The sequence below is a fragment of the Perna viridis genome, chromosome 14 (assembly GCF_037379345.1).
Source record: "Perna viridis isolate PV_CMFRI_1.1 ecotype Kerala chromosome 14, ASM3737934v1, whole genome shotgun sequence".
Lineage (NCBI taxonomy): Eukaryota > Metazoa > Mollusca > Bivalvia > Mytilida > Mytilidae > Perna > Perna viridis.
Window position 1 is genome coordinate 34,001,530 of NC_142458.1, and position 27,160 is coordinate 34,028,689.

The following is a 27,160-nucleotide window of genomic DNA, read 5'->3' on the forward strand; positions in this document are numbered from 1 at the left end:
TATCAACATGGTACAAATTTAATTCCTGAATAACATATTTATATAAATATTAACTTCTAACAACAAACACATAAATATGTGCAAACAATACTTTCACGAGTTTTATAAAGGAAAATTTATAAAATATTTAATTTATGTCCCTAGGATATCATAATTATGATTAAAACTCAGATCCATCCTTCACAACATATCAAATAGATATTATACATGTTCACATGATCTCATTTATTTTCACAGTGCATAATTTATCTTCAAAAATTTATTTCTATACCACTTCACAGGATCTGTATTACAGTTTAACAAATTATTATATTAACTTTTATATTTGCCTTTGTCATTTTTGGATTTAAACAATTGTCTATATTTATTAGGCCTTTCTCTCAGTGCTGGCTGCTTCTTCTCAACTGGACTCTCTCTATTTATATAACCTATAAAAAATATATAAATATACTAAGACTTGTTGACCAAAAATATCTATCATTTCAATAAAAGAACCTGCAACTTCTCATAGTAAGACTACATACAAAAGATAAAATCAATTGGTAAAAGCATTACGAAAAAAAGTGTGGGAAACTGTAAATTCACTAAAATTTTCTAAGTCCAAGGGCTGTAACTTCCGAAAAAATAATTCAACCGTAACCAAAGTCGAACTTAATCTGTAACTCTTCATAATAAGGCCACATACCAAAAAAAATTATTTGGTAAAAGCATAACAAAAAAAAGTGTGGAAATGTGGATGGATGGACACCCGGACGCCTGACATTTCCATGTCCTCTTGCGACGTGTTGCAAGGGACAAAAATGAATTTGACCATGATGCATTATATCAGCCAATATAATTGAACTTTGGGAATATCCACACTATTTATAAGGAGTTTACTATTCGGAATCCCTTCTTTGTATTAAATTGCTTTGAAAATCCATTGAATTTGTAAAAATAACCAATCTTATCTATTATAGTATCGTATTTTAAGAAATAATGGTTATTTTTAATACAAACAATTTATTTTTTGTATTTTGATAACAGGTAGTTGTTCTGCACATTTTACAAACCTCTCTCTTCACACTCTATTGTATCAGGGAAGCCAATTTCCCAGAAATTTGGAGGGGTACTAGGTGGGGGTGCTCTAGCTCTGTGTTTGGAACATTCCTGCATCTTTTTCCATATCTCCTCCTCATTGGCTCCTGGTTCCAAGTAGTACTGAAAGGTAAAGAACAAATTCTATTGTCAAAAACATAATTAAGTGACATGTATTTAATCTTTCCATGAACATGGCATAACAATATTCCCTTCAATAGTCATGAATAGAGATTATTTTTGAAAATTGTAGTGTCCAGTAAACAGCACTATTATTTACAGGAAAATAACATAGAAATGACGTCTATTATGTGCACCAAATATGTTTGATAAACATGTGCACCAAATATGTTTGATAAAAAAGCTACAACAAAGCATAAGATTCACCTACTACCATTTCCTAAGATAACAATGAAAGTTATAAGGAAGTATCCTTCCATGATGACATCTGCTGTGCCAAAAAAAAAAATTATCAAAAGTATTCTTGATTTATTGAATGCAGGAAATAGGACTCCAGGATAAGCAGAATTAGATATATTTCTAAAGTCTGGTCTGTGTGATTGTATTTAGTTTCTTTTACATTTATTTATTCATATCTTCTGCACTGTTTTGACTACTGATAAAACCAATTTTGATCAATAACAATTCAATACTGCCCATTTGTGTTGTAATATACCAGAAATAATGAACCCTAATGTAAAGAGACTTTTAACATGCTATAAAACCTGACTTAAGCAACCAATTCTATCAGTACTAAGTCATTGCAGTAGTTTTCACCCTGTTATTATACAAACTTTCCTTTTGTCTAGATTTTATCAGTTCAGTAATTTGTTACCCTTAATGTCTTACATCCGCACATTCTTGACACCAGAAGGCAGGAAGTTTCTGTCTATTGTCTTTACCTCGGACCACATCCAAGTAGGCATAACCTGGTCCTTCATCAGCTTTCTTTGGCAGTCTAAGATAAATGTTAAAATAGACATGTGTTGATTTTCATGTAAATGTAATATATAAAGTGAAGAAAAGAAAAATAAATGGGTCAAAGACAGATATGGCAGAATTACGTTAAAACAGGAAGTAGACATCAGACAGGCTTGAAATGGGGTCCCACAATATAAGACCCATACCTGATGCTAGATACCAAATATCAAGAGGCTGCAATTTGCAGTTGCTAAGAAAATTGCTACGAAAATAATTTCCTCGCCCACCCGACCAACACTCACCATACTATACCCCAATTTTTACAATATGAAATTTGGCCAAAAATTTTGTAGAATCATGTCAAGTGTGCCAAACAAAAGCAAAGGAGTTGAAGTCTGTAAATACACCAAAAAAATGCATGTACTTAAATGAGATTAGATAAGAGTGATTAAATTATTTTAGTTTAACATTCTATGGCAGATATTTAAATGAGATTAGATAAGAGTGATTAAATTATTTTAGTTTAACATTCTATGGCAGATATTTCAAGCATGTCATGAGAACAACTGACCAATTGACCATTCCCTGCGTTATGCTAGTCTGATGTGCTGAGAAGGATCTTTATATGTGCTAACTCACAGACTTAAGTGAAAAATGATGACTTTATATAATGTCACCAAAAATTGGATACATCTACAATATATGGTTTAATTGAATTTAAAATAGAATTTCAAATTCTACATATTATGTAGGTTAACACACTAGTGACTTACACATCAAAGCTGTCATCCATGGGCTGTTTACTTTCCAGTTTTTGAACTTCAGCCAGTTCTTCTGTATCTATTTAAGAAATGCATTGTAAAATATACTAACTAATACATGTAATAAGTTTTTGGGCATTGGTAATATAAAAAAAAAATAATGATTAAATGTCTTTCCATTCAAAATAAAACTAACTGTTAAAGTAGTAATTTTTGTGGTGTGCTTATTTTCGCTATTTTCGCTGTGGACATCAAAGTGTGAAATACAGTATCTGAGAAACTGATTTTAACACTATATAATGCTTATCATTTTTGAAATCTGCGAAAATTACCCTTGAGTATGTCCTCTTGACAGAATCAGTAAATATTAATACAGTATCTGTGTGTTTTATAGATAGTGATTTTTTACAGAATGTTCAGAGTGCAAGAAATTTATATATTTCAAAAGTGAAATGACTTTTTCTTTTTTTTACTCTCATTCTTGTCCAGCCACAACATCAAAATCATTTGCTTTAGTGGAGTGCATGTTATCTGACATCACGGATGGTATGGTATACTCCATTCTAAATGTTCTAAACAATCTAATTATGGTAAGAACAGTGAGTAAAAATATCTGTTTGAATTAACAACAATATGAAATATTTACAATAGGAGACTAATCAATGGTAGTCTTGATTAAATAAAACATGTGCCAAGATTGCGAGCAGATTTCACTTGTGAACTGAACAAAGCTTGTACACTTGTTTAGTCTAATGGGGGAACCATTGTTAACATTCAAATTAATCTTTGTCTTTCTCGTCATTAGTGATAATATTTGAATTGTCATTCTCTTCACAACAGATTATCCTGTCAAAATAATAAGTGTTTTTTTTTATCAGATTTCCTTGAAATACCACCAGAGACTAAGAAATACAAACCACCATGAAAGAGACATAATAGATCAAAGAAAAAAAATCAATAAAAAATGATCAGAACTAGTCCTGAGAAATATAAAGGTACAGTAGTATAAGTATATAAAGTTTTATATACCTCTACCAATTCTAAGTTGTCTCCCTTTCCTCTTCATTCGACCACTACCAAACTTAACACTTGTTGAGCTGCAGGGAACAGACTGAGAATCTTCATCAATACATGTAGAAGTTTTTGGTATATCACTATGGTTATTGAGGTCTTCCAGTCGAAAATCAAGAGACTCTAAGCTAGGAGAGGTTTGTTGTTTCTGATTAGGAGAACTTGGATATTTACTTCTCTCATTTTGTGTCAAGCTGGGAAAATTTGGTGATCTATTTTTCTCATTTTGCAATACAAATTCTGACTCCTCCTCAAGACAATGTCCAAGACTCTGAGAATCAGCACAAAGCTGGGAGAGTTGTATAGCAGGATCCAAACTTCCATTCACTATATGTTGTGAGTTACCCTCCTTAGATGTTAGAACTGTTTCATCAAATTCATTGTTAGGTGAATGTTTTTGTCCCTTATAAGGTGGCATAGTCTGATCAAGGTCTGGAGGGGATTTCATTGTCCTGTTTCTACCTGTTTTAAGTTTTGGTATAGATGGTACTTTAAATGGATGAGTATTTTCCTTTGTCTCCACATCTTCATCACCTGCTATAGGACCTTTATTTCTAGCATCCTCCAATGATTTTTCAATAGCTTGCTGAAGGTCTGAGTCCTGTTTAGAACTGTTTATGAAGGCTTGGCTCAGTGTGGTTTGTTTTAGTTTCTGATTATCATCAACCAAAACTTTTAGTACAGAGTCAGTAACTTTAGGATCTTCAAAACTACCCTTCTTTTTCAGTCTACTTGATTTTAATGAAAGGTTCAAATCAGGTGACTTTTCCTGTGACCTTGACTTTCGACTTCTAACATTCCTCAATGAATTAGACTTGTTTAGAGATTTATCTGAGGTCGGAGATTCATCAGAATCTTCAAACAGAACATCGACTTCAGGATACCTTTGTTTATTATCTATCATCCCTGAGGATCGTAAAATCAGCGGAGAATCATTGTCAGATGGTATATCTATAGGTTTCTGGGAACACCCCGAACGATTCCCAGATGATACTGGGGTGGGCACAATAGATTTGCCTGTTCTTACCTCTCCTTTCTCATTTAATACTTCAGTGCGTTCAGCATCCTTAGACTTATTCGGACTATTACTGCCTACTTTCATTCTTCTGTTGGTCATTTTTCTATTTCTAAGTGGAACTACTTTAAATGACTGTTGACCTTCAGACATGACAGTTATATCTGGGTCATCACATAACTTTGAACTCAATTCAGTAGGATCACTGGTATTTTTCATTAATGAACTTTTAATGTCCTTGACGTTCTGGGTTTCATTTTCATTCAAATCTACTTTTACACAATCTGGACTTGCAAGCATACTTTGAAGCCATGACCTTTGACTTGAACTCTTGATAACTTGACCCTGAACTTTGAGAGAGGTTCCATCATTTAGAATGCTTTCATCATTTTCAGATGAACTAGATTCAATGGCTGTGTTCCATCGATGATTTCTATTTTTAGCATGTGGAATGATGGCAGTTTCCTCAGCATCATTGTAAGGAATACATGTTTTCTCATCCTCCTCAATGATTTCATCATCAAAAGCACATGTCTCAGGGACAATTATATTTGGTATATTTTTAGAATGTCTTTTACTATTTTTAGAAACTGTTGGACATGAAATTCCATCTTCACAAATTTCAATTGTAGTGTCTAATTTAGTTCTTTTTTGTTCAGGAGAATGATCCTGAAATAAGATGGTTAAGTTTGCTTATGCTGTAAGCATAACATTGTAAATGAATTAACTTTGATACTTTGTTATTACAGGGGTGTAGCACTTGGTATGACAGGTACGGCTAGTGCTGGACAGATAATTTTCGTTGGTACCGCATGCTGTACCTAAAATTCTTGTCAAAAATTGAAGATATTGGGTATTTTGTTACTGCCCCATAATCCATTCTGGCTGTACCAATGCAGATTTGGATGCTACACCTTAGATTGACCATTATATCTGTTAACTAACTTATTACCATGGAAACTTATTACAAGTTTTCAGAATGTCCACTACATTTATATAACTTTACTGTCTGATAGGTCTTTAGTAATGAAGCCATTGGAGGAACTTGTTTGCAGCTAATTATTGTCACATTTTCTTACAGTGTTCTAGGATTCCACTTACCTAAGGCAAGCATAATTTTGGTGTAGGAAAATTGTTAACCATGCTCCACTCTCCTTTGGCAAGTAGAAAACTTTTCGTTTTAATTGCCCTAAGACAGTGATAAGGGTTCTGTACACATACTAAGACACTAATGATGAGTGGATAATGTAATTTTGTTTCCTGATATGGCAATAAAAATAGGTCAAAAGGGACCTACAAGATGCAGGAAGAGGGGGGCCTGAGAACCAAAAAAATTAATGTAAGCCTTAATGTAATTAAACACTACATCCTGCTGCATGTTATCCTTGAATTACTTGAAAAATAGGGCATTAATGGAATATGTAAAAATAGGGCATAAATGGAACATGTAATAATAGGGCATAAATGGAACATGTAAAAACACGGCATTAATGGAACATGTAAAAATAGGGCATAAATGGAACATGTAAAAATAGGGTATTATTGGAACATGTAAAAACAGGGCATAAATGGAACATGTAAAAATAGGGTATTAATGGAACACGTAAAAATAGGGCATAAATGGAACACGTAAAAATAGGGTATTAATGGAACATGTAAAAATAGGGAATAAATGGAACATGTAAAAAAAACCTTAATGGAACAGGTAAAAATAGGGTATTAATGGAACATGTAAAAACAGGGCATTAATGGAACATAAATAAGGGCATAAATGGAACAGGTACAAATAGGGTATTAATGGAACATGTAAAAACAGGGCATTAATGGAACATGTAAAAATAGGGCTTTAATAGAACATGTAAAAATAGGGCATAAATGGAACATGTAAAAATAGGGCATTACTGGAACAGGTAAAAATAGGGCATTAATGTAACATGTAAAAACAGGGCATAAATGGAACATGTAAAAAAGGGCAGAAGTGGAACATGTAAATAAAAGGCATTAATTGAAAATTAGTGATAACCCACCACATAATGATGAGAAAAGAGGGTAAAATGTTCACAATGACCTAACTCAAAAACAATATAACAGATTCTGCTGAAAATTGAACAGAACCTGTATTTTATGGTACTTAACAATTATGAAAAGTAAAGAAAAAGTCATTGATCCATTCTCAAGTTATCAATTGGACTCACCATTTTGTGTGGTGTGATATTACTATATATGATGTATGTTCACTTAAGAAGTTGGTATAATTACAATAGAATAATTTGAATGGAAATATCTTAACCACCTTCTAATATTACCTCAGAATACCTGCTCCTTTTTTTGTTTCTTGGCAACCTCAACTTTAACCCCTTATCTGACCTATCCAGGCTTTGACCTTGGTCACTGGACACCGACTTCCTGTTTGGGTCATAGGTGCCAAACCCATCTATAGACTGGAATTTTGAATTTGATTTTTCTGTTCTACTGTAGCTCACTTTAGCTCTGCTGTTACAGTCTGATGTCTGTTCCGTCTGTTTACAAGTGGAGTCTGGCCTAAATGCAGTACTCCGTTGATTTCTGCGTCTATAGTAACAAAAATAAGCAGCAGATTTACTGATTAAGTCTTTGTAAAATAAGGCAGAACTATACAAACGTTCTTTTTATATTATGGCAATTTAACTTAAACTGATACCACTTTGTTCAATGTGACCTCTGTACAAAAAGGTTAGTCTTCACATTTAAAGATTTACTGCATGTCATGACTAAGGGAATATAATTAGTGTATATTTTCAGGTCTCACTATCCACTTCTAACGTTTCCATTACTTTACATGTTAAACAAGTAATTTTTTTAAGTTTCATTGTGAATTCCCAGGACAAATGACATCTTAAAGTTGCATACCATTGCGAAGCCTAGAAAATAAGGCTTTCAAAATCATTATCCTAATGGTACGATGATTGAAGAAATTCTTCACAAAATTTACTTGAATAAATAACACTGAAAATTCACATTTTTACCTTTTCTGCTAACCGACAGCATGGAGGCAAATTACTCATACATGTAAACAATATTCATACACTCTTGAAGTAAATTACAAATATGATTTTAAAGTACACATTCTCAGCTTTATTTTGACTACTTTTGATCAGATTACACACAATTAATGCACTTACAATGCACTGATCTAGGTTCAGTGTGTTTTTGGTACTACATAGGTGGGTGGCCATTTGACCCGGATGTGGTTAGTGAGACTTTAAAAACATTTTGTGAGTTTTTATGTTTTTCTTTATTTACATTTTATGAAAGCTTGTGGTGTTGTGAGTCTAATAAGACCAAAACTATCAAAATCAGACATGGGACTACAAAGAAATGGTCATTTTTACATCATGCCCCTCAGTGATATTTTTTTCCCTAAATTACTCAAAAAGGACAATTTTAGCTAACTTAGTCACACCAATTTGATATTATGATAACTCAAGAAGTTATAGTAGAAAATATCATTTATCATTAGGAAAAAAGAACAGATTTCAACAATTAATATCATGCCTATTTCATCAATGATTCTTAGTCTGTGCTGTATGACCATTTGAGTACTTTGAACATCCCAAGCAGCACCATTAGGTATTTCCGGGATGATGTCAAGTTATGAGTCAGTTTTACTGACAAAAATCTAGTTGCTATGTTGTTTTTTTCCAATACCTTGCACAATGCACCTCTTTAACTATAGCCAGATTACCAATATCATCATATTGATATTATGTGAAAATGGATATAATGACCAGGAAAGGCAATTTTCATCAAATTATGAATTTCTCTGAAATATGCCATAATTTAGCTTATGATCTCACTAACCACTTCTAACGTATCCATTACTTTACATGTTAAACAAGTAATTTTCAATGTTTCAATGTGAATTCCCAGAACAAATGACATCTTAAAGCTGCATACAATTGCGAAGCTTAGAAAATAAGGCTTTCAAAATCATTATGCTATTGGTATGATGATTACAGAAATTCTTCACAAAATTTACTTGAATAAATAACACTGAAAATCCACATTTTTACCTTTTCTGCTGACTGACAGCATGGAGGCAAATTACTCATACATGTAAACAATATTCATACACTCTTGAAGTAAATTACAAATATGATTTTAAAGTACACATTCTCAGCTTTATTTTGACTACTTTTGATCAGAATACACACAAATAATGCACTTACAATTCATATATCTAGATTCAGTGTGTTTTTGGTGCTACATAGGGGGTGGCCATTTGACCCAGAAATGGTTAGTGAGACCTCAATAGAGTAGACTTATTTGACAATAAAACAAGAGGCTCTTGAAGAGCCTGAATCGCTCACCTGGCAAACCATGCCCTATTAACTAAGTAATTAAAGGCATCATGCTTAGTTACTATGTTTGACAAAAAATTACTGATGAATGCTGTAAGTTCAATTGAGTACCTAAGGCATTGTAAAATGTTGGAAATGCTTTCAAAGTGTTTTTAAAACCTCTGGAAAATATTTGGGCAGAAGTACCCCATGCCCTGTTATCCCACTATTCATTTGCAGAAAAAGAACATAAAATGAAGTTAAATCATAGCTATACAACATCAACTCAACAGATCTTTTTTATATATAGACCACTGAAATTAAAGCAAGTGTAGAAATTAGCAGGAAAATGGCAGCCATTTTGAAAATAGTCACTAAGAACAAATTCTTATCATCACCATTCCACTTAGAATACCATGTTTCCTGATGAAACAAAAAATCATTGGAGTCTGAGCAACTGGTACAAATGGCTGCAAATTGGCAGCCATTTTGAAAATGGTCAGCCAACAAAAAATGTCAATACTGCCAGTCAACTAAGAATATCATGTTTCTCATAGGAGTAGCTTTCATCTTTCACTCTTCTATAGTTGAGGAAAAAATAGCAAAAAAAGCATTTTGACCCCTATGTTCTATTTTTAGTAATGATGGCCATGTTTTCAACCATTAAAAATTTTTAAACAATCAGTTTGTGAAGGATACCCTAAGGAACGATTATCAAACTTCCATTAAATTTGGTTGCATTGTTTCAGAGAAAAAGATTGTACATGTGAAAAACAACCAAAAAATCTGTTTCAGAGGCTATAACTACTCCTACATTTGGTGACAATTATTTTTGAAAATTTAGACACTGGTCCCTCTTCTCATGGTGTACAATATTACCCTGTCAGAATTTTGTTAAATTCAACTGTTTTTGAGTTATTTGCAAAACACTGCATTTTGACCCCTATGTTCTGTTTTTAGTAATAGCGGCCATGCTTTTCAACATTTCAAAAATTTTACATGATCAGTTTGTACAAGATACCCTTAGGCTTAAAAACAACCATTCCAAGTTTCATTCCAATTGGTAAAGCAGATTCAGAAAAGATGTTTGAAAAAAGCTACCGACAACTGACGACAATGGGCACAAAGTGATGACAATACTTCACACGGCCAGATGAGTTATAAAAAAAAAGTATTTGAAAATTATTGTTTTACTTAATTTGAGATTAATTAACAAGTGACCAGACGAAAATCTATGTAGTGTAAAATAAATTTAAATAGATTAAACACAAGATTTAGTCTTTAAATTGTTTCAAAAACCAAAGTGTTTAAATTTTACTTACATATTCTCTTTTACTTGATCCCTCTCCAAGTATTTTATTCTGTCCTCTGAAAACAACAATGAAATAATATTGAACTGCACAGTTAAGGTTGAGACAGAAAATATCACAGCAAGCCTAACAGGATGTGATGTTATGTTGGTTGAGACTATCAAAAACTGATGTTATTCATAAATATGGCATGTAAATGATTGAATATTGATAAACAATCTGAATCTAAGATATACACTATGTATAAACTCTTAATACTATTATTGTCCAACTGAAACTCAAATGTAGAGACAGACAGGGAAACACAACTGAATACTCTGTAAGCTTTTACCTATAAAGTACAAAATCAATCAAGCAGGCTACAGGTCTAAACGTATTTCTGAGGTTCATTAACTTACCAAGAGGGCTATGCAAATATGGTTGCTTAACTCTCATATGTGACAACTCTGATATTTTGCAAATTATTGGTTTTCATAAATCTTAATTTACGTGTATATATATTAATATATTAATAATGAAATAAACAAATATTCCTTAATATTGCAGTTTTGCCATTGAAATCTTAATTAATTAATTAATTAATATTTCATTGAGAGCTAAGCTAATTATAGATAAACGGCTTTTCTGAAAAGTGCACATCACAGTGATAGATCTGGAAATTCCAAATAGGGAGGGGACAGACTGCCCTAAAAGGGGGTCTGTTCCAGTTTTTTTTTTCTATTTAATTAACTCATTGAGCAAAACAGGGGTCCAGGTATCAAACTTTGATGCGCTTATATCTTATATTGGTAGTTTTTTTAAATATCCCTTGACAGCTACTTATGTTAACAGTTCAGACAAGGAGCTGAAAACAAGACAGTCTTCTTTACTTTACCTAGGTATGCTATATGATCATTTTTCTGATCAATGGAAGTCTCATATACATCTTTAAGTGTTTTTATTGTTTGCTTGAAACTACTACAGGCTGAACATTTTTCTGGTCGCTGGTCTCTGAAACACACATAAATACAATAGTTTGTTTCATCATAAAAAGTGATACAGTTTTAAAATAGATGTAGTTATGAGTGGTTGTATTTTTTAAACCAGACAGTTGAAATCAAGAATTTTTATTGTTGCCAACACACTTTTTCATGTTTACCTCACAAAAAAAAAAATTAATAAACGTAAAAAGCAGGCAATAACTCTAACACGGGTCAACAATTTTTGTGTTTTTAGAAATGGACCCTAACCCTACTGATGTACCTGGTCCATGCTCCCAATTTTCAGTGGAGTACGAGTTGCCAATTTACTTTTGTTACTTTGTATGTATTATTTTGGTTAATTTATGTTCTTTTTTGTGTATGTCTGCTTTCTAAATCTGGTCCTTGTCCTTGGATTTCATTCTTGTGATTTCCGATAGAATCTTGGTTCCCTTGATTTCTATTTTATGAACATTAGCCCACACATACATCTCATCATACTAAACACTTTTAACCCTTCAGAATTAGGCTTAACATAACAGTTTTGGAGATATATTTGAAAATATGTTAGTAACAGTGGCAATGTTTTTTCACTGATAAAACAAGTCCCCTACCGGCTGTTTATATCACTGACCCAAATGCTACCTTGGATCATCAAGTATAACTGACAAACTGAGGAAATGACCTTGATTTTGAACAGAAGAAGGGACATGGACAAAGACAAAAAAGATGTTCAAATCCAATTTAACAGATGAGGTTTCAAATTCCATACCAATCTAAATGAATAATTACCCAATTTTTTGTTATATTAACATATCGTCACATTGAGATAATGTTAACAGGTTTTCTTTAGAAAACCACATAGAACTGGAATTTTAGTACATCAGGAAAAACTGAAAGCTGATAACTTTGGAAAAAAAAAAACAAAGTGGAACAAAATGTTAACTTGATCTGTAACTCATCAAGGTAGGCTCACTCAAGTGCGGAAAACTTAAATTTCAGTAAATTTTTCGAAGTTCAAGGGCCATAACTTGGGGAAAAATCAAGAAAGCCAAACTTAATCTGTTACTCATCAGGTTAGACTCACATACAAAAAATCAGCTCAATATCTGCAGGCGTTTAGAAAAAAAGTGAGGAAAATTTCAATTTTTTTTCTGGACTCACAGATGGACAGAAGGAATGCAAATCTAGAATCCTCTTTGGCAGAAGCCGGTATGGGAATGAAAAACAAAGAAAAATGAGAGATTAAGTCTATGATTTGATTTCATCCTACTCATTAATGTTGATTAAAAACAATAATCAACACAGATGAAATTTATTGCCACCATGAAGCACTCATTACTGATTACAAATGCTAAAAATGAAGTATGACTGACTCTTGCCTATTGATAAACTGTCTAAGACTGTCTATTTCTCCCTTCCACTGACTCTTACTTAAGCTATCTAAGACTGTCTCTTTCTCTTTCCCACTGACTCTGACCTACTGATAAGCTGTCTAAGACTGTTTATTTCTCCCTTCCACTGACTCTTACCTAAGCTATCTAAGACTGTCTCTTACTCCTCCCCACTGACTCTGACCTATTGATAAGCTGTCTAAGACTGTCCATTTCTCCCTCCGACTGACTCTGACCTATTGATAAAATGTCTAAGACTGTCTATTTCTCCCTTCCAATGACTTACCTATTGATAAACTGTCTAAGAATGTCTATTTCTCCCTTCCAATGACTCTGACCTACTGACAAGCTCTCTAAGACTGTCTATTTCTCCCTTCCACTGACTCTTACCTATTGATAAGCTGTCTAAGAATGTCTGTTTCTCCCTTCCACTGACTCTTACCTAATAATAAGATATCTAAGACTGTCTATTTCTCCCTTCCAATTACTCTGACCTATTGATAAGCTGTCTAAGACTGTCCATTTCTCCCTCCGACTGACTCTGACCTATTGATAAAATGTCTAAGACTGTCTATTTCTCCCTTCCAAAGACTCTTACCTAATAATAAGATATCTAAGACTGTCTATTTCTCCCTTCCAATTACTCTGACTTATTGATAAGCTGTCTAAGACTGTCCATTTCTCCCTCCGACTGACTCTGACCTATTGACAAAATGTCTAAGACTGTCTATTTCTCTCTTCCAATGACTCTTACCTATTGATAAACGGTCTAAGAATGTCTATTTCTCCCTTCCACTGACTCTTACCTAAGCTATCTAAGACTCTCTTTCTCTTTTCCAATGACTCTTACCTAAGCTATCTAAGACTGTCTATTTCTCATTTCCAGTGACTCTGACCAATTGATAAGCTGTCTAAGACTGTCCATTTCTCCCTCCGACTGACTCTGACCTATTGATAAAATGTCTAAGACTGTCTATTTCTCCCTTCCAATGACTCTTACCTATTGATAAACTGTCTAAGAATGTCTATTTCTCCCTTCCAATGACTCTTACCTATTAATAAGCTGTCTAAGACTGTCTATTTCTCCCTTCCACTGAATCTTACCTATTGATAAGCTGTCTAAGACTGTCTATTTCTCACTTCCACTGACTCTTGCCTATTGATAAGCTATCTAAGACTGTCTATTTCTCCCTTCCAATGACTCTTACCTATTGATAAACTGCCTAAGACTGTCTATTTCTCCCTTCCACTGACTCTTACCTAAGCTGTCTTAGACTGTCTATTTCCTTCCACTGACTCTGACCTATTGATAAGCTGTCTTAGACTGTCTATTTCTCACCTTCCACTGACTCTTACCTAAGTTGTCTTAGACTGTCTATTTCTCCCTTCCACTGACTCTTACCTGAGTTGTCTAAGACTGTCTATTTCTCCCTTCAGTTTGTTGTTCTCCTGGAAAACACTGTCTGATTCTTTCTTTATATTTCTATACTCATCTTGGTATCTAATTTAAGTCAAACAAATCAAAGTCCACAAATTTGTGACAAAGATTATTTTTGAATCATGAAAAAATATTGTAAAAAAAAACTAGAATCATCAATAATGGGAAAATCCAGATACATGTACCTAGTACATCTAAATCTAAGTACATAGCCTGAATGTGAAAACAGGGAACTAGATGATCTACATATAGAACAATCTGAGTTTACAATAAATAATTGTAATAACTTCATTATTTACAGGTTTAAGATCCTGCTTGTTTATATTTGAACAAGTTGTAGGTTTTCCATTTTGATTTTACTATAAAGATAAACAGAGCTTGCCTTTTTTGTTCAGGTTTTCAATGTTGGAACACATGCAGCTGTCTTATTTTTACCAAACAACAAGCCAAATATGAATGAACCTACAATCAACACCAAGTGGTTTACTAAGAAACAGAACATCTATTTAATCCATAAAATTCAATACTTTACAGGTTCTAAGTTGGTCATTCCTTTTCATTTTTCAGCCAGTGTTAATTTTGATGTTTTAAGCAGTATGTCTGAATACGCCCTAAAATTAAATTCCATGAAATATTTGTTATGAGTTTAAGTACACAGTACATCCCTTGGCACCCATTGCTAGGTGTTGTGGTGACACTGTCTTAGTCTCAGTTATAGTTACTGAGTTTGCATAATGATGTTATCTCCTTCTTTTCAAATGGTGGTTCACAACATTGACTTTGTTAAGCATGGCCTTACTAGTGTCATTGTTTAGATAGGCCTTACTCGTGTCTCTGTTTAGATAAGCCTTACTTGTGTCTCTGATTAGATAAGCCTTACTTGTCTCTCTGATTAGATAAGCCTTACTGGTGTGTCTGTTTAGATCAGTCTACTCGTGTCACAGTTTAGAAAAGCCTTACTGGTGTCTTCATTTAGAGAGCCATACTCATGTCGCTGTTTAGAAAAGCCTTACTCGTGTCTCTGATTAGATAAGCCTTACTCGCGTGTCTGTTTAGATAAGCCATACTCATCTCCCTGTTTAGATCACCCTTACTTGTGTCACAGTTTAGAAAAGCCTTACTGGTGTCTCCGTTTAGAAAACCACACTCATGTCACGGTTTAGATCAGCCTTACTCGTGTCACTGTTTAGAAAAGCCTTACTGGTGTCTTCATTTAGAAAGCCTTACTCATGTCTCTGTTTAGAAAAGCCTTACTTGTGTCTCTGATTAAATAAGACTTACTCGTGTGTCTGTTTAGAAAAGCCATACTCGTGTTTCTGATTAAATAAGCCTTACTCCTGTCTCTGATTAGAAAGCCTTACTTGTGTCTGTGTTAAGATAAGCCTTACTAGTGTCACTGTTTAAATAAGCCTTACTCGTGTCCCTGTTTAAATAAGCCTTACTTGTGTCCCTGTTTAGAAAAGCCTGACTGGTGTTTCTGTTTAGAAAAGCCTAACTCATGTCTCTTGTTAGAAAAGCCTTACTCGTGTCTCTGTTTAGATATGCCATACTGGTGTCCCTGTTTAGATAAGCCTTAATCGTGTCCCTGTTTAGATATGCCTTACTTGTGTCACTGTTTAGATAAGCCTTACTTGTGTCCCTGCTTAGATAAGCCTTACTTGTGTCCCTGTTTAGATAAGCCTTACTCGTGTCCCTGTTTAGATAAGCCTTACTCGTGTCACTGTTTAGATAAGCACATACTCGTGTCCCTGTTTAGATAAGCCTTACTCACGTTACTGTTTAGATAAGCCATACTCGTGTCCCTGTTTAGATAAGCCTTACTCGTGTCCCTGTTTAGAAAAGCCTGACTGGTGTTTTTGTTTAGAAAAGCCTGACTGGTGTTTCTGTTTAGAAAAGCCTAACTAATGTCTCTTTTTAGAAAAGCCTTACTCGTGTCTCTGTTTAGAAAAGCCTTACTCATGTCTCTGTTTAGATAACCCTTACTCGTGTCCCTGTTAAGATAAGCCTTACTAGTGTCTCAATTCAGATAAGCCTTACTTGTGTCTCTGATTAGATAAGCCTAACTCATGTCTCTTTTTAAAAAAGCCTGACTCATGTCTCCTTTTAGAAAAGCCTTACTCGTGTCTCTGTTTAGAATAGCCGTACTCATGTCTCTGTTTAGATAAGCCTTCCTCCAGTCTCTGATTAGATAAGTCTTACTCGTGTCTCTATTCAGATAAGCCTTACTTGTGTTTCTGCTTTGACAAGATTTCAAACTTAGTTTTCCATTGCTCTACTTGTTCTTGACATTCTGTAAAATATAAAAAAATAAAGAATGATATAGGATGTTTTTGTGTATGACTGTTAAAAGAATTAGCTCATTCACTCACTTGCCATTAAACTGCAAAATGACATACTGTCAAGGTGTACAGCTAGTAAATGTTCATGGGGTCTAATTTTGGAGCATTTAAGTATTTAGTCTGAAAATGCCCCAAAATAAATTCCATGAAATATTAATTGTGAGCACTTAGTGCTCCACTAAGCAAATGCCGATTTTTTTTTTATCTATAGTAGTTAAATCTTAGTTATAAAAAGGACAATCAATTGGTAGTCATGAAAAACCAAAATATGTCAAGAAAGTTCACTTATTTTATTCCTGCTCAGATAAAGTTTTGTGTATTCTTTCATATCTTCTTCATATCTAGATTATTACCAGCAACCCTTTCCGAAATAATTTCCTAATTCAGAACTTGTACTGTTACCTTTTCAAAATAAAAAGGTAACAGATTTGGTTTTTTTTCAGTGTAAAATTGAAAATGTCTAAAAAGAACAAAAAAATCCATGAATTTGATGTACATGTTTATCCTTACAGAGCTAATGATAATATCAAACCTTTGACTGTCTTAGTATGGAGATTTAAAGCCTCTTGTAAAATTGTCTTGAAAGTTCGTTCTTCATTCATACTGTCATAACCTATATTTTATTATTATGAGTAATTTCATTGTCTTTTCATGTTTCTTCATCTGTAAAAGAAAAACAGGATGTACTAGTGCATTGTACCAAAAAAAAAAACAAACAAAAAAACAAAAAAAAACAATGTATGTAGACACGTATTGCTCATACTAATAAATCATTAAAATCCTAATTTAAATTTTTATTTATAATGAATGATTATCAGATTATAAGTTATTATAGCAGTGTTTTATCGAATATTCCCAGTGTAATAAATTTCGATAATTTACATTGTGAAATAAATTCAGTAATTTCACTCTCAGGGTTTCTCCCGCCAATACATCAAAACTTTGATATCAATCCGCCAATCACAGAATTTAAAATTCATGTTAAAAATATCAATAAAATATGAACAAAATCTATATAACAAATAGGATAATCAATTGTTATCGTGAATAACCCAAATATGATCACTCATGCCAAAACAGCTTGAAGATTTAATTTGTGTGCGGAACAAGTTCCACACACTCGTTTTTATCTAGGCATTCTTCAGCACTTGTGATAATATTTTGATTATTCACTCTTTCAAATAATTATCATATTATTATTTGTCAAACATGTTGATCTGCATCATTTCACCAATTGACCAGTAATGGCCTAAATACTTGTACAGGTAGACAACAACTGATGCAAGAAACAAGGAAAATGACATTACCAATCTGAGGAAAATCCAGGGTATGTCATTAATGGTTGACTGAAAAGTTAAATTATACTTGCCTAGAGGACAATCAATATTCATTTATTTTTTAAAATATAATCAGTAAAGGACAACATAGATTTCTATTTGGACATGTACAATTTTCATCAACTTGCCCTTCAAGACATTGTTCATAAAATGTTATTGTCATACCCTGCAATGATTAGACCACAGTTTTAAATTTAACGATGATCCTCTAATCAATGCTAAAATGTTTACTATTGCCACATTTTATTTGTCAGATAAAGCATAATTATGATATTGTATAAAATTTTATTGTTATTTCAGACATTTTAACAGAGTTATCTCCCCTTTCTAATGGTAAAATCCATAGGAAATTTAAAATGCTTATTTTGATGTTTCTGCAGGTTAGATTTAGTTAGACGTTTCTGTGCTTATCCTTGTCTTAATGCTATACATGTAGATAAGAACTTTAAGACCTTCTGTTGCAATTTATTTAGAATACAGACAACATTTTGCTAGACTGACTGGACTAAGTAAGTGATTAAAATATCAAAAATCCACATACATGCAATTCACTTTTATTTCTAATAAGAAACAGTTACAGCTATGTAACTTGTTTTTCATTTGTTGTTAAATTTTCAATACAAAAAATAAATACATCAGTGTACAAGTATATTGTATGTAAAAATAGATATAGCAGTTTGCAAGAGTTATCTTTCTTGATTTGTTTTGATTTGATTGATCTTAATGGGAGATGAAAAATACAGATCTGAATACAGAAAGGACTATATAACAATATGGCAAATACAAACAGAAAAAGCATTGTTTGTTTGGTAGGTTCTGTTACATAATCCATCACCGAATGTCTGAGTCTGATATGGATTCTTACTGGTAAGAGCGCGGACAATAGAAGGTTCCTGGTTTGATTAATTCCAACATCTACAACTGGATGACTTTTCACAATAGTATGCTTTAATATATATTTAAATCAGGGACACAGATGACAGTTTAAAGGGTATCTGGTATAAGAACTTTCTCCAACTTCTGTATTATCATGAAGTCACAATGACCTGAACATGTGAAAATCAGACCAAATATCTAAAAGGTAGACCACTGATCCTGTAACCCTCCTATTTTTTTTATTAAGATATTGTTATGTCTGTTCGGTGTCAGAACAATAGGCCATACAAAAAGGTGTCATCCCAGTTGTCCCACATTTTATAATTACAGGTAAAAATGTGTGGGACAGGTGGGAATTGTGTACATGTTAATTAGTTGTTTTCACACCCTTATTACAATAGGTAATTATGTATAGTCTTTTTCTGAATATTATCTAATTGTATTATGTAGTATCTATGGATAAATTGTTCCTGAAGTATATTTATTGCTATAAAATATGTAACTTATTATAAAATAAAATAGATCTTTTCCAATCCTTTGTACTGATGCCTGGTAACAGAGGGAGATATTCCATGTGGATAGTTTGAATGCATTTTGAACTGTGCTTTTTGATGATGCTTTTTCCATATTAATATTTTTCTCCTTGAGTAATAATTGAAACAACAATAATTTTTTCTAATATTTATTAATTGCTTTATGATATATTTCAATATTTATGAAAATGACAAGATTCACAAAAATTAACAGTGAATGATAATAATGCACTATAACAGTATAAAACAAACAGTAAAATGTTCATACACTTCTACCCAAGGTGAATAAGCTGAGATGCTGCATCAGCATAATTGATAACTGTGATTTCCCCGTTGCGTAGTCTTTGTTTGAGTAGTTGCAGTCTGTTGTCAATATTTCTGTATTTGCGGCGCTTTCTTGTTGGTAGTCCCCCTGCTCTAATTTGGATGATATTTACTTCATTGGCTGACTGGACCTGCTTGAGATGAGTAATGAATGTGTAGATGTTCGGATGTGCCTGCTGTATTTGTTTCTTAATCTTGGAATGCCATCCCTCTAAGTGGTTGGTTGTTCTGGATTCATCATGGTCAAAGTGGTTCCAGATTTGCTGATCAGACTCTACCCACTGCATTGTTACATAGTCTGTAAATGGTATTGTGTTGATGTTAATATCGGCATTTTTCAAGTCAGTCAAAGCATTAAACCACACATCTTCTACACTCTGCAGAGGAACTAAGGGTAGCACTGCTGCTCTGCGTACCAGTGTCTTGATGACTTCATTTTCTTTGTACTGTGTTTGTAGTCCTGATTGCTGTGTCTTCCTCCAAATACACTGTGTGAAATGAAAAAAACACAACCTCGAATTGCAATGTTAGGAAAGACAGTCTTTGCTGCATTGATTGTCGCAGTCTTAAAGTCCAGAACAAAAGTTGAAGGCTGAAGTTGAAGTTGCTGGTTTGTACAAAAAGTAGGAGATTAGGGGTTGCTCCATAAGGTACCTCATATCAAATACTTCTGACAATTTTCAGGTTGAAATTAGGAAAGTCACACCTACAGTACAGCTCGCAGCATAGTCTGATGAATACTTGACATACCTCCAATATCTGGTATGCCAGGTATGAATCCTTTGAAACTGATTGTTATTTGTAATATACAACTAACAAATTGATAAATAAATTCTGGTGTCTCAAGTAAAATTTACCTATCCACCAGGACAGGTGATAACAGAAAAAGTAATTTACCTGTAAGGTAAAAACTGACTTTTAATTAGTGCTTGAAAACACATAATTGTGTATAAAAATTAATATAATTTGTTATTGGTATGAAATGAGCAATTAGAGTGATAAATATTTAATTGAAATACATGTGTATATGTATTTTTTATTTCTACTTTAAAAAGACATTTTCAATGATTTATTTATTCCAAAGTTAAAAGAATACAATAAAATGCAAACTTTCTGGTGTTCTATCCTTACATGCCAATAGAGGAAAAATGGTATTAATTTTTAAAATAAAATCAAGACTAAAATTTAATTTCAGTTGAGTTACATTTTGTATATTGACCCCAAAAAAATTAATATCATTTTTTCTAACATGTAGGTGTGTCAGTGAAAACCAAATGTAGTGGAAAAGTCACAGGAATTATAAAATTACAGTTTATACCAAATTTACATGTACAATGTATTTGGGGCTTTTATGGAAAATATCAACTGTAAAAGATAAAAATTTGTATTTTATAATTCATTTTATATTGTTTTAAATTCTGAAATTATATAATTTTATATTATATTTGCATATATGTCTGAAAAGTTGAAAAGTCCATTTTTATCCAAAAAAATTAATGAAAGGAATGAAATTTGATAAGAAAAGAGTTTTTTAATTGACAAGAAGTCAATAGGTTTCTTAATTCATTTATTACATGTACTGAAAAAGGGGGAGGCTACATCTACATAAGATGACAGTATCCAGGACTCATCCTGCATAGGAAATCTGATTGCTTTGCAACAATAAATGGTCATTACACACCTCAAAAAAAAAATAATTGAGAAAATATGGCTAAAATTGACATGTGCATTAAACCTTCCTAATAGGATGTAGAATGTTTTTGAGGATAATTTATGATTTTATGCATTTTAACACATCAATATTTTTACTGTGACTTTTTTCTTAGCAAATATTGGGCGGTCAGTCTAAACACTGCAAAGACCGGTCTTGGGGCACTAAGACCGATAAGATGACATTTTTTCGAAGTAAAAGTACTATCATTAGAAAGGTAATTAAAAAATGCATAGATTGTACTGAATTTAATATAATAATAGTCATTGAATCATTCAATATTTAGTCTTTTGTGCAATTTCACCGGCACGTGCCGACATATCACACGGGTGACAGACCGTGACCACGGCTCTATGATGTCCATTGATCATTAATTAGGGTCAATGATGCATACAGTATTGACCGTTCAAGCTTGGGTGTGGTGATTTTGTTTATTAGTTATAATCATAGATAAAACATTGGAAAAACTTTGAAGTTAAGTTCAATTTTTGTACATTGTTTTGTTATTCTTTGAAGTTAAAAAAAATTATTTATGGAAAATGTTTTTTAACAGACATAAAGCCTTTGAAAATTTACTCAATTTTGAGCAATAAAAGTAAATGTATATAAATTGCCAAAGTTTGGAAACGATATCTTAATTCATTTACAAAGTTTGATTTACACGCATCCCAGTCTCGCTAGTTCTACTTTGAAAACGGCCATGTGGAGACCTTGGTTTTCATTAAGTTGCAAAAGCAGCTTGTCGAGACTACAAGAGGTAATTATTCACAGCAATAGTATCTTCTGGTCATTTTCATTTTAAGTTTCCACCTTGTTTGAAATTAAACAGATTTATTTTTTTTTATTTTTACAGTAAGAAATAATAATCATTGGAAGGGTTTGTTTCTCTCGTATCATACATTCCTATCACATATAAAGCACGTCTACAAGACACTATCAACTGTATTGACTTGAGAATAGGCAGTGACGATGAAAAGGGTCTGACAAACGCAATAGACAGTGTCTTTCTAGGAGCAACCCGATCACTATGCACAAAACATTTAACTACAATGTTGCTGATCATCTAAAGAACAACCTTGGTACAAAAGATACAGAACGGACCGACATAATAACAAAATATTCCGTCCATATGGTATAGCCAAAGCAGACAACACCTTTGAATTCAACCAAAAGACAAAAGAAATTGTAGCTGACCATCCAAAATTCACAAACTACTTCGAGTCGAGACTGAAAGACAGACTAAAGGACTATGTAAGCAAGCCACGTGCAAACTTGACTCAAGACCGCCTTTGGACCAACGATTGTGAATCCATCAATCACGTTTTCACACGGGCATTGGACTGGAAGCCACAACCGATTCCATCACTTGTAAAGTCATTACATGACATTGTTAGAGTCCATTTTGGAGACCTGAAAAGAACCCTGTTTGGTACAGGAAATTATGAACTATTTGGTTATTTTAAAAGATATGCCATAACACATCAAATCGGGTTCTCAAAAACTGCCGAAGACAAAGAAACTCTGTACCAAAAATTTTTATTAGACAAAAAGAATTATGCTAATGCTGTTCAATCTTAATGTGGAAAACTGAAAGTGCCAACATACCAGAGACTTGCTAAAAAACCCAATCAACGTAAAAGACCTCGTACAAATAGAACACAGAAAAGATTTTGAAGTTGTGCCATAAATGTTGTTAATGTAATGAATACTGTTTCAGTATTAAAAACTATACGACTTAATACTGTTTCTTTATACATTTCTTGTATAGGGTTTTCTCAAAATCGGCATTACGATTATTCATAAAAAACAGCAAAAATTGCAAAACCCAAAACAAATAGTGCATAAACAAATAATCCAAAAAGAACATTATTTCAGCTCAATTAAAAAAAAGAAGATTGATTAATCTATTTAATTACGTATTTGATTACCATAATATTTCCAACTTATATACTTACTTATCACTTATATATTGCAATCTAAACTGTCAACCCACGACAATGTTTATTCAGTAGGCATCTAATCAGTCATGGTCTGTTACACGGGATCGTCGGCATGTGCCGGAAATTTCAGCATAAAAGACTACAAATCTAATGATTCAATGTCTGTTTTTATACTAAATTTGGTACATTTGATGTATTTTTAAATAATCTTTCTTATGGTAGTACTTTTACTTAAAAAAAAAAGCCATGTTATGGGTCTTAGTACTACTTTTATGGTCTTAGTGTACTAAGACCGGTCTTTGCAGTGTTTAGATGTACCCAATATTGGGACTTTTTTTCCTGTGACTTTTTTTTTCAGTTAACATATATATAAAATGTTCATGGAAATAGTAAGAGTACATAGAAAATTAATACATGTAATCAGTTGTGTGATTGACTTGAAATACTATATGTTATATTGCCAACAATGTCACTCAGGACTATTTTATATTTTTTCAGGAAAAAAAGATACATATTATAGCCTTTCATATTTTTATAACTTAACAAAAAGTAACAGATGATATGTTAATTGTTTATCGTAATTTCATATATCAGATTTTTAACCAATAAACAAAACCATATTTATTTTCTATAACACATAACATTTCAAAGTGAAAGTGTAGCAGAGTGTTTATTTGTTAATGTTAAATAAACATGTATTGTTTTATGAAATAAATATGTATTGACATAAAATAAAATTAAAATATTAACATTCCTTTGTAGCGTAAATTTTGGTTAAAAGGATTCATTCCTTTATTCTTGTACATGTACTTGTAAATTTGCATATGTACTAGGGTCACAGTTTTGGTAATGTTTGATTGGTTCCTGAGTGAGTTCATACTTTCCGTGGTTGATTTTGTATTCATGAGTTTAGGTAATTTTGTCTCTGGGTTTCGAGCTGGACAGATGCTCTTAACATTAGTTCAGCTGTGCATCGATTCAGTTCCATGCAGTCTTATTCATTTATTCCCAGTTAACACAAACCATCGACAGAAGACGTAAGTTGCACTATTCTTTTCTATTCCAATTTTACAATTAACGATAAAATTAAAGTACACTTTCATGACTAAACCTCTACGCTTGATCGCACTACGGCATGTTCGATTCCTAACAGCTGTGTGACCTATTTTTATGAGTGTGATAGGGACAATCCAAGCCACGATAAAGGTTAATTATTATTTTATAATTACCAGTAAACAAGATTTTATATTCCGTAATCACGTAGTTTTGGCGCATAAATATTTTTTACAAGTATTGTATCAAGTTACGTACGATATTTTCAGATACTGGTTATGATGGCTCGTAATTGTGAATTCTACATTATCTGTATTTTATCAGCAATACACACAAAGCTTAGTGCAGAATATGTACTTACAATTGTATTTGTTTTAGGGTATTGAAAGATTACCATAAAACTGGTGTCATGTCAACCGGATGTATTTCAATCCACAATTGGTAGGTACTTTTATATTGTTTGTAGATTATCGCATATAGAATTTCATAATGGAGATATCTCCGTTATTTATACATGTATATGGTCATGAGTACATAGCACATGAAAAAAGATAAGTACATTACAGACTATTTTCAAATAGATATATATATCTGTGATAATGTTATTTTTATATTCCAACTGCATATTTACACCGTGTTGATAGTGTAACTTTTAAGTTAAAAGGAAGCGTGGTTTTATAGATTTAATTGATATACATGTAGCTGTAAGCACTAATGAAATATTTCATATTATAAATAACATATATGCGTAGATTGTGATATTATTTCATATTGAGTTCGCATGTTTGTAATTTGTAGTCAGATCATAATTCACTAAATTGTATTATTTGTTGTTACAGATTTATTAACACCTGGTAATAAAAATGGAACTCTAGCTTGAGAGTATACTAGTCGTCCTTAGTCCCATTTTCTACACAAGTTTGATATTACATGTAATTGAAATCAAATTGTAATTACATGTAGCAACTTAAAGTTTTGTAGAGGTGTTTTATCATAAATTGTATATGAACCTTTAAAAAATGTAAATAAAACATTTAAATATGAGAATGTTTATGTTAAATATGAAGATTTTTGTAATAAATCAATTTTAATTTTTTGTTGTTGTTACTTTGAATTGTGTCAGTAGTTAAATAAATCTGAACTACATCTTAAATTTATATACATTGACATGTATGTTCTGGGGTTTCATTAATTATTTTGCAATTCAGGTACCGTTTCTTTTGTAGAAGGTACTTTTCATCATTTTCTTTTATTAAACTATTTGAAATTTTAAAATTTTAGAGGTACCTTTCAGTAGCTTAGAAGGCTAAAAGTTAAAATGTACCTGCTACTGCCTCTTAATATAAGGCCTGTTAGTTTAGTTAATTGAAATACTGGTAAATACATTAATCCATCTACAAATTTCCTAAGGCTAAAAACTAAATATTTTTGTAATTTTAATTATACAAACTTAAAAATTTCAAACCCTATATTATATTTAAAAAGATTGATTTTTAATTCATTCTACTTATATACTAATCCTAAAATACTGAGGTGAGCCACCTGTGTGTGATAATTAACTCTATCAGTAGGTACATGTACCTGTTTAGTTAATTAGTCATTTCCTGTTGTATATTGGATACAGGTGATGCTGGGGGATGGGGATCTTATTAATTAAGGGTCAATAAGCAATAAATACCTGGCATTGGATGCCAGGTATGAGGTATTCCAGGTATTTATCAGACTATGCTGTGAGCTGTACTATATCTTAAGACTAGATCAATTCTGGATTAACTTTTCTGGCTTTGTTGATACCATAGTCATTGTTAAAACTTCATTTTTTTAAAAAAGTTCTGATCATTTTGCTTTTTGCATGGCACATAGTTCTAACCCCACCTGATAAGTTCAATATCCAAATAAAAAAAAGGGTTGCATTGGACTACTTTTAAGTACCAGTCCATATAAAATCGCTCACTTCCTTTGCTGGAGAATGCTTTTTTGGTGTACAAATGCTATAATTTTACGCAACAGTAGTCCTTTATGTATTCAGAACTGTCTTTGTGAGGTAACCTTACTTTTATATCCAACTAAATTCTAAAATAAAAATTTTTTAAAAAAACCAAATCAAGAACAATAACCCTTGTAAAGTGCCAATTTCATACACAGCCTACATTTCTGCTTATCATGAAAGTGTAACATGTTAAATGAAAAACTGTGATGGTTTTATGTATTTTTTTTTATATATACATGTATATAAAGACTGCTATTTAAAAGGTGAACAATGAAAGGTCCTTGACTTTTTTGCATTTACATGAAAGGTCCTCTTTAAGATTAAACCAAAATATGGTAGACCAGGACCTAGGTCATTTTAAAGGTCCTGTATCAGAAATTATGTTCTTCAACTTCTTGGACCTACATGTCGAAACAATCATAATTTGAACCCCTGTTAAATTTAATAACGAACTTATAAAAGCAAGGTCCTTCATACTCAATAATTTCCGTCATAGTCTGTATTACTAAAGACTTTATCTAGACATAGATGAAAAGGAGAAGTTTTAGTAAATTCTGTTTGAGATAACCAGTGACAATTTTTCTATGTACCAAAAAATGTAATCTATTACAAAAAACTTCTCCAGTCAACAAACAAGGGAGAGGTGAGCACAAACAAGGAGAGGGAAGTTTTTGTTCATTTCTACCTCTAGATTAGGCCATGGTTACCGGTTTTCATATAGTATACTTCCATGATTCAAAACTTCGTTTTTTTTTCAGATGTTTGGATTTGCCGCCGTAAAATAATGATATG

The 27,160-nt window shown here is 32.5% G+C and overlaps 1 protein-coding gene across 2 annotated transcripts; it reads right to left on the minus strand.

Annotated features, from left to right (window-relative positions):
- On the minus strand, positions 1 to 27,160 carry LOC148599080 (uncharacterized). 2 transcript variants are annotated; one of them, XM_088560196.1, is made up of 12 exons: positions 27,054 to 27,160; positions 17,137 to 17,267; positions 16,492 to 16,555; positions 14,230 to 14,328; positions 11,349 to 11,464; positions 10,487 to 10,532; positions 7,152 to 7,416; positions 3,789 to 5,514; positions 2,772 to 2,838; positions 1,927 to 2,035; positions 1,053 to 1,200; positions 1 to 428 (listed from the first exon to the last, which is right to left on the minus strand). In XM_088560196.1, the coding sequence occupies exons 2-12, from the start codon at positions 17,204 to 17,206 to the stop codon at positions 313 to 315; spliced, it is 2,826 nt and encodes a 941-aa protein (XP_088416322.1). In that variant the 5' UTR covers positions 17,207 to 17,267; positions 27,054 to 27,160; the 3' UTR covers positions 1 to 312. The 2 variants fall into 2 exon arrangements, with proteins under 2 accessions (XP_088416322.1, XP_088416323.1); XM_088560197.1 differs by lacking the exon at positions 1 to 428 and having other exon boundaries at positions 1,062 to 1,200; positions 1,913 to 2,035.